Here is a 12,792-nt window from a genome sequence, read left to right as displayed (position 1 = left end):
GTTCAAGGGACCAGATGATGTCAGCTTTGTGACATGGTGCATTATCAGAAGATGGTACGTGGTGGTCATGAAGGGATGGACATGGTCAGCAACAACACTCGGGTAGACTGTGGCATTCAAACGCTGCTCAACTGATAGTAAGGGGCTCTGCAGTTATACATATAACCATCTGCTATAGGCCAGGAAAGATCCACGTTTTCATGTTGTTTACCCAAACCTGACCAGCCCGTCTGGAACCAACAACCATCCACGTTAAGGTGACTTAAATGCCCTTTCTGCTCCATTCTGATGCTCTCTTTGAACTTCAGTGAGTTGTCTTCACCACGTCTACACGCATAAATGCATTCAGTTGCAGCCATGTGATTGGCTGATTAGCAACAACCTAATAAAGCAACTGGTGAGCTTTCAGATATTCAGCTTAAACTACTAATTTAGTCATATTTATTCCCCTCAACTAATCAACCATTGGTATCTCCCCAAACCATAAATGGTGCTCAAGCACCCTGAGAACTCACCTTGGGGAGGAGACACAGCAGAGGTAAGTCATTTTAACATATCCTTCCAACACCATTTATACAAAAATATACGTATAAAGAGAGCAGAACTATTAACGTCAACAGCTGGCCTGGCCTTCAACATCTGTACTAAACAACAAATTCAATACAACATTACATCCCTTCAGCGTGTGTGTGTCCTTTGTACAAGTAATGGGGGGTGTAATAGTAACCACCCCATAGTATATACCGGCAATGTCCTCATCAGTCAGTTTTGCTTTTGTAGAAGCACAACTGGCACTATGATGACAATAAGAATGGCACAAACAGACAAAACTATTAGAGAGACAATTTTACAAAGTTTTTTTCTCTTGTGTTCCGCTTGTTTCTTCTTCAGCAAAGAGTCAAATCCTGGTGTGTAGAGATCCTCGAGCCAAAAGTCCAGATCTCTGGGAGTACTGGCTTCCTCCTGCAAAGCAAATGAAAGTAGGCAGAGGTGGTTCAGAGCTACACAGATGCAATGCAGACCAACGATATCAAATGATTCAAACTATCCACAAAGTGTCTTCCTAGATCCATTCCCCTGTCCACCATTCTGACGTCTGTCAATCACCCTCGGCCGCTCCCCCCCCCCCACAAATCACCTTCAAATAATGGGCGAGGTTCCCGTGGGCGGATTGTGTGTCGTACTCCCTGACCGTCCAGGAGGGTTTGGTCTTCCTGTTGTCCACGGCTTCCATTGCTCTCATGTCTATAAACAGAGGGTTCCTTTTGATGTTGGCCTTCAGAGTGACTGGTGTGATGTGCTTCCCCAGGTATCGGTCCTCAAACGCCACAGGAGGGGCCTCTGGGGATGCAGGGGACCAGCCTGCAGTCTTAACCCTTTGCCCCCTCTGTGAAGACAGTGACAATTTCCAGCCCACTTTCTTTTGACAAAGAGAAGACACTGAAGACACAAATACAACGGAGCCTAAACCAGAATGCGTCTCTTCATTATATGCGTCAATACTTTTATGCGCTTATAAAAACATAAAAAACTATTTACGACGATATATTATGTGGTATTAAAAATTGTACCCACTGTTGTCTTTATCTGGCAAGTATGGAACAACTTTGACTCAAACTGCACATTTCTACAACGATATTATGTAATAGTTATTCTAAGAAAATGAGAGCTGGGAAAATTAGAATTCTTATCACAATATTTATATTTTTTGGTAATTAATTGGGATTAACCATAAAATCTCACAATTCATTCAAAAGTACTGCAGTAAAGCAGCATTCCCTTAACACGGTAGACGTTAAAATATCTCTTAAAACATCTCCACTTAATATAACTAAATTAAATATAAAACCAAAGCTATCACTGCCAGGCCTGAATATTTGTCTGGTTTATTATAGAAATGTACAGGTTCTTTCCAAGCAACAGCAAATTAATATTCGTAAACATTTTTTCAGCATAAACAGTGTGTTCAGTAGTTAGTGTTCAGTAGCTGTTCATAAGAAGCAGTACCTGGAGGGACTTAGGACCCAGGGGGGATTCAGGTGATGGAACAACCTGGGGCAGAATGGCTGGTTTGCCCAAATAAAGAGTAAAGCCTCGTTTATGCTTCTGTGTTTTCAGAGAAACGCAAGGACACGCAGACCCAAGAGCCCCTCGTGTTCCTTTACCCCCTCCTGCGTGTTTGCGTGTGTCGACCAATCAGCTTCTTTCACAGAATTGCTGTGAACTGACACCTGCTGCTGCTGCTATCATTACCATTATAAATATTAATGGCTTTCTTTTTACTACAGGGCTGGACTGGGACACAACCACCAACCAGTACACTATCCTTGTGGTCCCTGTAGATATGCATATCTACTGTTCCGTTCCCAAAAACCCATACAAAGCTGAGAACTACTGTAAGTGCCATGGACCAGTGTACCCACTCTCTCTTGACTGACTCCCAGTCCCTGGTGATCAAAGCTGGCAGTGGAGCAGGGCCGACACAAAGTAATCAGACAGTTGAGGGACCCCATTGACTTCCATAGTAGGAACAAAAAATGGGGTCCATCAACTGTCTGATTACAGACATTCTTCAAAATATATTTCTTTTTGTTTAGCAGAATAAAGACATTCATACAGGTTTGAAACAACTTGGGGGGTGAGTAAATGATGACACAATTTTCATTTTTGGGTGAACTATCCCTTTAAAGAGCACAAACTCCTCTTTAATATGACACCAAACAACATTTACCTCTAATTGTTGAGACACTTCCCATAAAAAACCTATACAAACAAATTACTCACACAAAACGTCCTGATAATATATATATAACATTTTGAGTATTCACTTGCCGTAATATTGCATATTGACGATATTGGAAATTCAGAAGAAACATTAGAAAATATCTAGTTAGCTATCTCTTCTAACGTGTAACTCGTTGTGGGCGAGTAATAATTAAAATAATCAAATGGCATCATTTAAGTTTTTATCTAGAGAAGAAGGGCCGTCGACGTTATGAGTTTTAAATGGTTACATTAAAATATCCCAAGTTCCAATTGAATAAGTGAACTCTCTACAAAAACAGTGCCAAATAGCTTATGCTGTGTTATTTGACTTTAGCTAACTGAGTGGCCATTGCAGTCACTTTTAAGTGACAATTTGACAAATGACAACCTGACACTCAGACTTTATAATAGCAACAACCGACAACGCTTATGTTTGTTGCCTTATTATAATATTCATTAATTGAGGTAACTGTTAAATCGTCATCATCTTCGTTGTGGCCCAGCCCAGCCACACACACTATCCTCATGCACCGCCCTGATTAACACTCCCTCCCTGTTCATGTACCTGCTTGCTTACCGTTTCAATGACACTCTCCTGCTCACTCTGTCCCTCCTGGACTTCACTGTCACACTGACACCTGCTGCACCTTCTCCTCTGCTGCACCTTCTCCTCTGCTGCACCTTCTCCTCTGCTGCACCTTCTCCTCTGCTGCACCTTCTCCTCTGCTGCACCTTCTCCTCTGCTACACCTTCTCCTCTGCTGCACCATCTCCTCTGCTGCACCATCTCCTCTGCTGCACCATCTCCTCTGCTGCACCTTCTCCTCTGCTGCACCTTCTCCTCTGCTGCACCTTCTCCTCTGCTACACCTTCTCCTCTGCTGCACCATCTCCTCTGCTACACCTTCTCCTCTGCTGCACCTTCTCCTCTGCTGCACCTTCTCCTCTGCTGCACCTTCTCCTCTGCTGCACCTTCTCCTCTGCTACACCTTCTCCTCTGCTGCACCTTCTCCTCTGCTGCCTGCGAGCCGCAAGCTATCGCTGTGGCTAGTCACCTCTCTCTCTCGCTCTTAGGTTTTTGTTTCTCCATCCTAATCCACACATTTCTTTCTAGCTCTGAGTCACTGAATGCATCTGACTGGCACACGGAGAGGGAGGGGTGGAGCCTGCTAAGAGATGATTGGGCCAGCCCAGTGTCAGTATGGAAAATGAACCAATGGGCCGCTGTCCCTGCTTTATGGGCCGGTCGAAAGTAAAAAACAAATAATTGTATGGGCCTATTGACCGGCCCCCAATGCGTCGGCCCACCGGGCATTTGCCCGATATGCCAGATTACCAGTCCAGCTCTGTATTACTGTCATCATAAACCAACATATACTGAAGTCTTTATTCTTTCCCTCCCAGGTTTCTGTGGATGGTGGTTATATCATTGAATCATTTCGGTCGGATAAATTGAACATATTGTACATCTTTTACGTGTTCCTTCGGTACACGTGACGTGTACCGAAGGAACACGTCCTCCCTGAGGTTTCTTCCGTCTTCCTGTGAGGGTTTCTGGACAGAGGATGTTTCATGTGTACAGACTCTAAAGCCTTAATTTGGGATTTTTGGCTGTACAAAATAAATGAATTGAATTGAATTAAAAATAGGTCGCTACCTTTCAGCCGTTCTTTTTTGTTTGGGTTCAGCTGAGCGCTAAGGTCCGTCCCCAATGTTCTCGTTGGTTACGTGATGACGGCTCTCGTAAGAGAATACTGATCAACCTCCCACCCTGACTGTGACCTATGGTGTCTATAGCACGTCTATTTTATGTCTCTATGTCCATTCAGTGTCTTTTCAGAGCCAGTGATCAACAGACATTCAAAATACTATTTCTTATTAAAAACTGCATTGATGAACATTCAAATGTTTATCGGCAAATGCGTTAACTCCAAAAAACACGTCCACGTGCACGTCACTAATGAAAAGGTTTGGCCCATACCTGGGAGTAGACTCGGTTCTGCCAGTGTTTGTGACCAGACACGGCCGCCCCGACCTGGAACAGGCCGCGTGTGGCCGGCAGCATCCCAACGTCCAGCTGGAGGAACTTCTCGGGGTGGTTGTTGTTGGGCAGAGCAGAGATGTCCATCCTGGCCGTCCAACATGAACGCGTCGCCTGCCCGCGCTCACCACTACTGTGAGCTGTGGAATAATTCATGAAGAGCAACATACGCCCGTATCACTAGCAGCTGGCTGTGTAACCCAAAGCTGATTATTAACCGTGTCAGTGGCCAGAGAGGGACTCCAAATCACGGATTGGAAGTAACTAAGTGCATTTACTCAAGTACTGCAATGATGTAGTACTTGAGTAAATGCATGTATGGAAAGTACGCTGGATTTAAAAAAGACAATCCAAACAAGTGAAAGTGAAAGCAGCTGGCAGCACTAGCTACAGACCTGCTACCACTCCTACTACTTTTACTACTACTGCTTCCATCTTTTCCTGTTCAGGGGTTATACTCAAACATCGCTGTAACTTATTTAATGGTGTAATAGTAGCATGACACAACAAATTGAAGAGTGTGATCATTGTTTTTCTCTTCTTTTAGTTTCCTCACAATATATCTAGGAGTGAAACACGATGATAAGAAAGCTGGATTGTTGGCTTTATGATATTATGTACTGGTAACCACACAATTTATTATAAAATGTTTGACATCAAACATGTTTATTTACACTAGAAGTGCATGAATTCATGATGAACACACACTTAAATTATTATTATAGAACGATGGTGTGAAAATGACGATGCACCACACCAGGAATGGGATTTATGTGCACATACCAGAGATGGGGACTCGAGTTTGAGACTCGGACTTCGAGTGCGACTTGAGTCGCACACACGGTGACTTCAGACTCGACTTGAGACTCGTCCTCGAAAGACTTCAGACTCGACTGGGACTTGAGCTTTGGGACTCGTGAGCATCTCTGGCACATACCAATAGGAATCTTGGGTTACACAAATGGAGCCCAAACCAGGTGCCACGTTGTACAAAACAACACCTTCTCATCGGGAAGAGGCAGTAATGGCTTGCCTTAAAGGTTTTTGAACACAACAAAATCAATAATGACATTTATTTGCCAGCTCTTTTAATAATCAAATTTGGATCGATTTGTTGTTGCAGCCCTAAATGTCATCTTTCGGTTACATATTGACAAAGTGGCTTGGTAGAAGAGTGGAGGGGGAACTGGGGGGGATGAAGGAAGTTGGAAAAGATGGATAGTTTTTGGGGGTTAGAGAAGGAGCATGGAGCTCTGGTTTGAGAGAACACGCTTTTGACAGCAGAAATAGAAGCAGAGGAAGCGAGAGATTGATAAATGAGCAGGTCATCGGTGTTACGGCTGCATATGTGACCCAGCACACAGGTTATCAGTTCAAGTCCTTTAATAGGAGTAAATACAAGTAGTAGATCTAATCCGCCGTAGAGTCCAGGTGAAGCAGGTGGGGATGTCTGAGTGACGTGAGGCGGACGGCGCGGCAGGTAAGAAGCAGGTAACAGTGGAATCTGCACCGAGGACCTGAAGTTAGACGGAAAGAACTACAGAACAACACGCGCAGGGATACTGGGCCACGTTACCACGTAGGAGCATTAAACAGCTCGGGTCTGAATCATGGAATGTGGATCAGCTGTGGAGGGAGCAGGATGAATGGCCACGCCTCTTGACCTAGTTCCTCTAGACACGCCCCTTGCAGGTGGAGACAAACAGCAGAGAAAGACACAATCCATTGGATTGCAATGGCAAAGCTTTCACAAGTGAGTGAGCTACAAGTGAGTTTTTGTACCCGACAGGGTGACATGGCCCATTTATTGCCAACACTGTTGGAATGATGCCTGATTTTCTATCATTCTCATTAAACTTACACTTAATACTTGGCAAATTATCCCTGATCCATTTCTCATTAACCAATGTCATTGTGGACCCACTATTCTGTTAGTATTCATTGTATTGAACAGGACATTTTCATATCTCCTATTTTAACCTTATTAACAGTTCCAGTGGCTTTAAAGCATTCATAACTTATTTTTCTGACATTCTACTTTCATCCATATCAAAGCAGACACACAGTAGATGTCTTAGAGTGTGAGTAGGTTGGCTGTACTGTCTCTTTGGCTTACATATCGCTCTCTGCGTTTAACACAAATTTGATTATGCCATCAAGAGTTTCATAGTGCCCGCCCCTCCAAACAACGCACAAACTTAGCCATTGTTGCCTGGCAACAGGGGGTTTGTCACTTGACAACAATAATTGACCGCCCACAGAGTGGTGCACGGTTAATGTATCAGCGTTTACATCACACTGGTAAACAGTATCCTCCTGTATTCCACAACAGCCAGACACCTTTTTTTCTTTCTTTTGTCAGAGCATTGGATTGATTCATAATTGCCCCCCCCAGCCCTCCCACCTTCCATTTAGCTCCAATCAGCTTTGGCTGATTATTTTTCTTTTCATGCTAGTTTATACTCCACCTCCACTACAATAAAAATAGAATATTGTGCACTTTGCTTGCATACTGTTTTGAGAGTTTGAGTTAATATGCTCTTCATATTGGATTGATATGAAATGTATTATTTGGATTGGCCCATACATTTTGGACAAAAAATACAAATATTTAATTATTAAAGAATGATTTTCTGCATTGGTGAAGCCCCAACTGAAACTGAGGCATGTATTATTCAAAGAGCTCAAAGACTCACTCTCTCTTTAGAGCTGTTGATAGATTTGCCCCTGGCTTTGTAATAGTGCAACTATCAATATCAGCTCAACAGCGCCACCTACAAAGAAGAAGTAGAAGTAGCTCCTGTTGTAAATATTTCTATGACATTTGTTGTAACATGTGGAGAAGTACAAAAAGGCCTCTAACAGGAAAATAATATTTTAATGTGCAATGTTAGACATTTCTGCTGTAAACTTACTATTTGAATCAGATCAATTTCAAATTTGTTCAATTAATCAAACATTTTATTTGGTAAATCTAATCTCAGAACTCATTTGTGGTGGTGAAAGGATTATAATTTTCATATAATGTTTTTTTTCTTAATTAATAAAATCATCTGGTAATAGGGTTGCACGGTGGCGTGGTGGTTAGCACTGTCGCCTCACAGCAAGAAGGTCCTGGGTCCCACTCCACCCAGTGGCCTTCCTGTGTGGAGTCTGCGTGGGTTCTCTCTGGTACTCCGGCTTCCTCCCACAGTCCAAAGACATGCTCTGGGGATCAGCTTGATTGGGAACTCTAAATTGCCCTTAGGTGTTTGGATGTGAGTGTGAATGGTTGTTTGTCTCTGTGTTGCCCTGCGGTTGGCTGGTGAACGATTCAGGGTGAACCCTGTCTCTCGCCTGAAGATGGCAGGGATAGACTCCAGCCCCCCCACCCTCAACCCTGAGTACAGGATAAGTAGTTTGAAAATGGATCTTTGGTAATGCATAACTGAAGCAGTGTAGATTGATGTAACAATCAAAAACCCCAAATAGGAAAGATAGAAGACCAAGGCAACCAAATGAAAAGGTGTATTGTAGAGCTTTAAGTCAAGGCAGCGAGTGGATTGCGGGACGAGACGGAGCGACACAAACCATTCAAAGTCACATCCACACTAGAGTGACCAATTAACCTAATCGTGTTTTTGGATCGTGAGAAAGTAGACGGGGGAAGAACTGACACAGACACAGAGTGGAATCAAACCCAGGATCTTCACGCCATGGCCACCACTCCACCGTCCCACCCGTTTTAAAAGTATAGTAAAACAAAGTTTGAATTGCGAAATTTACAACTGACAAAAACATACTTAATGTCTTATATGTGGACGATGTCGTTTTTACAGTGAGGTTCTGGCAACCACAGCTGCTGTTATTTTACCGTGATTTAATTTATGTAAAAATCACAATATTGAATGAGTTCCATGTTACGGTGCCTTTCTGTTGTCAGTAGAATTTCTAGTACAATTAAGAGGGATTAAACGTATTTATTACAATATATGAATGCCAATTTACGGTGTTTCACTGTCAAATAGACAAAATTTAACCGCTTTCAATTTTACCCACTTTTTATTTTGGGGGGTAAAAAATATTTTTGCCCATTTTGGGGGCTTTGGGCTCCCTGATACAATATCAACCATAAAATGTATGCCCCCCCACCCCCCAACTTGATTTTGTTTTGTTGCCTCAGGGCAACAGTATGCTACGGGGGTACTGAAACACCAACGTTTTTTCATGTACATATAATGAGTGAAATAAGTCAAACAAGAAATGTAGGTATTTAGAAAGAGTTAATTTTGACAACATTAACCTCAAATAGATCCAAACAATGACAATTAGATAATATTAAACAAACACTGTACCAAATCCACATACAAACCTGTTTGTGTCACATTGTATCGCATATACATTAGACTATAATAACCTGAAGAATGTTTTCATAGAAAAAATGCTTAAAATACAGTAGGGGGGGACATGATATCATTAGAAATGTATTGTGGGGTGTTCTCCACCGAGGTAAGCGTGGATTTTGAACCTCCTATATCTTCCTCCCAGAGGTGGGAACAAGTCACTGTTAGGCAAGTCACAAGCAAGTCTCAAGTCATTGCCCTCGAGTCCCGAGTCAAGTCGAGTCAAAGACGAAGCAAGTCCCAAGTCGAGTCACAAGTCAAAGCCAACAAGTCTCAAGTCGAGTCACAAGTCGTACCATTTTATTTTCGAGTCATTTCGAGTCCTTTTATTATAGTGGGGACGGGGAACCCTGGGTGATGGTGCGCTGCCTCACAGACCTAGACTACGAAGGGAAGGGTAACGGTGGATCGACTGTGACTGTGTTATAGTACTGTAACGCTCACCCCAATGCTGCAGCGTAAATAAGGAGGCGATGACTGGCTTTATTTATATAAAACAACTCAACTTCGGTCACTGTTGGCCGTCACCACGCCGAACGAACACTTCCGCATACACGGCCCCCCAAAACTCGGGTTGTCTCGCGTAACTACAGCTGGTAACGGAGCATAACGTGAACACATGCAACATCTGCATAACTGATTACCTAATAACTTTAACTCAGCTCATTACACTACTTTAAAACGGACGTTGACATAATGTTGGCGAGGATTTCCATCGGAGTCTGAATCCGGGTTCAAAAATCCCGATTTTTGTAACCATGAACGAGCTGTCTCGTTGATACGGTCAAATGGACTGCAGTGATTGGATTTTGTTCAGGCAGCGCGCGCTCTCTGCATACAGGTGGCGCACATTTTTTTGACAGATGCAGATAATCAGAGCGGCGCGGTGGTGTGAAAATGTTATCCCCCAGTTTTCATGGGAAGTAGCAAGTCTTCTCGAGTCAAAAGGCTCGAGTCCAAGTCAAGTCACGAGTCATCGGTATTCAAGTCCAAGTCGAGTTGCAAGTCTTTGTACGTTTTGTCGAGTCGAGTCTCAAGTCATCAAATTCATGACTCGAGTCTGACTCGAGTCCAAGTCACATGACTCGAGTCCACACCTCTGCTTCCTCCTCATCTTAATCAACAGACTCACTGTCACTGTCATCAGACATGCATTCTCCTAAAGGAAATTAAAAAGCACAAATTTGAATGTCATTCAAAATGAATGATTATGAATGAATGACACACATTGTTCTATTGACTGCCCTTTGACTGACCCTTAATCTCCTAACTGTCTGGCAAACCTGTTACACGGATCCAATCTTCTTGACTTTAAAAAGTTGATTTGTGGCACTCTGTCCCATGCAGCTTGGCAGCCATAAAAGAATGCTTCACCCGAAGAGAAAAGGTCACACCCACTTTGGGCCCTCATTTGAATGGACACAGACATGTCTGCTAACATTATATACATTGTTTTTAATTAAAGAAATTTAAGGGGCAGTGTAAGGTCCAAAAAAGTACTGCGTTGCCCGAGGGCAACAGTATGCCATAGAGGGTAAACAGTCTGTTTATCACCTGTATTATTTACAGTGTAAACAACTATGATCCTTATCTGCCGATTGGGGCTCAATGGAAAAATATGGAGCAATGGAAAAATATGAATATATTAAAAATGCATTTTACAAATAGTCAATATTTGTCTTTTTGTATTTATGAAATGTGGATTATATACTCGTTAAGGTTTTTAAATTGAGATATCTGTGCAAAATATATGAAAACCTCGGTTCGAGAGAAGAACTTTTCCGGAGAAACTAGAGGTAAAACAGCTCGACCCAGATCAGCCTGACCTCACAATTAGACATTGGACAACGGACCGACTTCTACACCTGAGATGTCAAGCTAGCTAGTTAGCTACATGCTAACGCAGTATATTCGTGCACCGCGCGTATGGCGTTGACGCACACAGGACTGCGGTAAGGACAAACAACCAGGACGTGGATGAAAAAAAGCACTTTTATCCAAAATAATTCATTGTTTGAAGTTTAGTGGGTTTTTTTATTTGGTTTTCCTCAACAAACTTGGTTCATAGGTGCATCTCAATTGTGAGATTTATGTGTGATTTTAAAAAGAGAAAGAGTGAACAAACGCATCTGTCAAGGTTCACTGCTGGTGCGGAGGAAGGCAGGACTCAAATGCAGAGTTTCAAGGTTCAAAAGGGTGCTCTTTATTCCAAAAGGAACGCCAGGACAGACGTGCACAGATCACAGCAGGACTAACAAAAACAATGACGCGACAAGGGACACTCACTAACATCAGGAAGAACATGATGTTTTATAATAATAATAAGAGGAAAGATTTCTATTGGCCCTAAACTGGTGTTGTGGGGGAGCAGGTTCTTCCCCCGCAACACAAGATCCAGTCAATACGATACGATTTAAGGGTCTTCTAATCGTGATGTAAACAAAACGACCAAAGTGTGTGTGTGTTGTGTGGTGCTTGGTGGGTCCCTAACTCCCTCCTTGTCAGACTTGTGTCTGCCTGCTCGGCACATCCTGCTTGCCCTCTGACCTGGAAAATAGGGCAATGTCGAAAAAGCTTTTGATTATCATGTGCCTGTTCGTGTGCTTTTTACATTTTTTGACAATGCAGGAAATGACGCTGTGACCATATTTGGAAAATATGGGAACTGAGGGATGAAGGAGTATAAGAAGCGTGAAGATAAAGCACTATCTGAAACAGTGCTCCTAGCACAGAATGGTACAGAGGGGGGAACACCTAAACATCCTGGGCAAAAGCCGTCTGAGACAAAACCAGCTCAAACTAGTCTTCAAGGACATGAGGAGATTATAAAACGGGTCAGAGTCAGACAGCAGGCAGACTCTTGGATGGATCGCTTTCTGATACGTGTGTAGAGTCTCCAGGTGCACCTGCGGTGAATTGCTCATGTATCTTTTTCTCTTTTAAATAAAAAAAAAGTTTTTAACTTGACGGATGTCGGATTCTTCCCGTCAACCAACTCAATTACTGATAGTTTTCAGCTGTTGTCTTTGCTTTCATACCTTTCTGCACCTCAATTTCTTCATGTGTTCAATACTTTTCCCCTGAGTCATTTCACATTATTACACATAACTTTATTTCTGCTTTCTTTGTATGTATGTATTACTTGGGTTGTTACCAACATCTGGTGAAAATTTCATGTCAATAGCTCCTTTGGAAATATAATCACTGAGAAAAATGGTGACGTGTTCAATACTTATTTATGTTAAACTGATGGAATAGATGTGAAATATTTAACTGCAAAGTAATATTGTGTGTTTGATACCCTTTTTGCATTGAATCATACTGGGATGTTACCTCAAATTGATTGGCTGGCCCTACCAAAAAAACATCCACCAGCCACCACTGCATATAACCCTGATGGTGGAGCTGGGGGCAAGGTCATGGAGGGCCACCATGATGTGCACGTGTTTCCTTTTTTTCAGACAGAACGGGTGCGGACAAAATATGTCATTGATGGAAATATGTGTGTCACGGTCACAGAGATGGAGGACGGAGGCAATCACAGAGGCAGGGAAGCTGGTGATGGAGGTTTAATGCGCGCTCGAGTCAATGCTGCAGGCGTGATG

General features: G+C 42.7%; 1 protein-coding gene across 1 annotated transcript; it reads right to left on the bottom strand.

Moving 5' to 3' along the window:
- Positions 1-587: 587 nt before the first annotated feature.
- Positions 588-4,940, bottom strand: LOC119226771 (major intrinsically disordered NOTCH2-binding receptor 1-like homolog). The gene is made up of 4 exons (XM_062559026.1): positions 4,746-4,940; positions 3,344-3,622; positions 1,139-1,420; positions 588-963 (listed from the first exon to the last, which is right to left on the bottom strand). Exons 1-4 carry the CDS (start codon positions 4,890-4,892, stop codon positions 763-765), a joined length of 909 nt encoding a protein of 302 aa, XP_062415010.1. The 5' UTR covers positions 4,893-4,940; the 3' UTR covers positions 588-762.
- Between the last annotated feature and the right edge of the window lie 7,852 nt (positions 4,941-12,792).

The sequence above is a fragment of the Pungitius pungitius genome, chromosome 18, assembly GCF_949316345.1.
Source record: "Pungitius pungitius chromosome 18, fPunPun2.1, whole genome shotgun sequence".
Taxonomy (NCBI): Eukaryota; Metazoa; Chordata; class Actinopteri; order Perciformes; family Gasterosteidae; genus Pungitius; species Pungitius pungitius.
The sequence above is the reverse complement of the archived record's forward strand: the minus strand, read 5'-3'. Positions and strand labels throughout refer to the sequence as shown.

Bases quoted from the DNA above. Each gene is read 5' to 3' on its own strand.
- LOC119226771 (XM_062559026.1), bottom strand. From the start codon at position 4,892: ATGGACATCTCTGCTCTGCCCAACAACAACCACCCCGAGAAGTTCCTC. The intron at 1,421-3,343 runs GTAAGCAAGCAG...CTTTGTCAAAAG, and splicing joins AGGAGAGTGTCATTGAAACG to AAAGTGGGCTGGAAATTGTC. The intron at 964-1,138 runs GTGATTTGTGGG...TTTGCTTTGCAG, and splicing joins ACCTCGCCCATTATTTGAAG to GAGGAAGCCAGTACTCCCAG.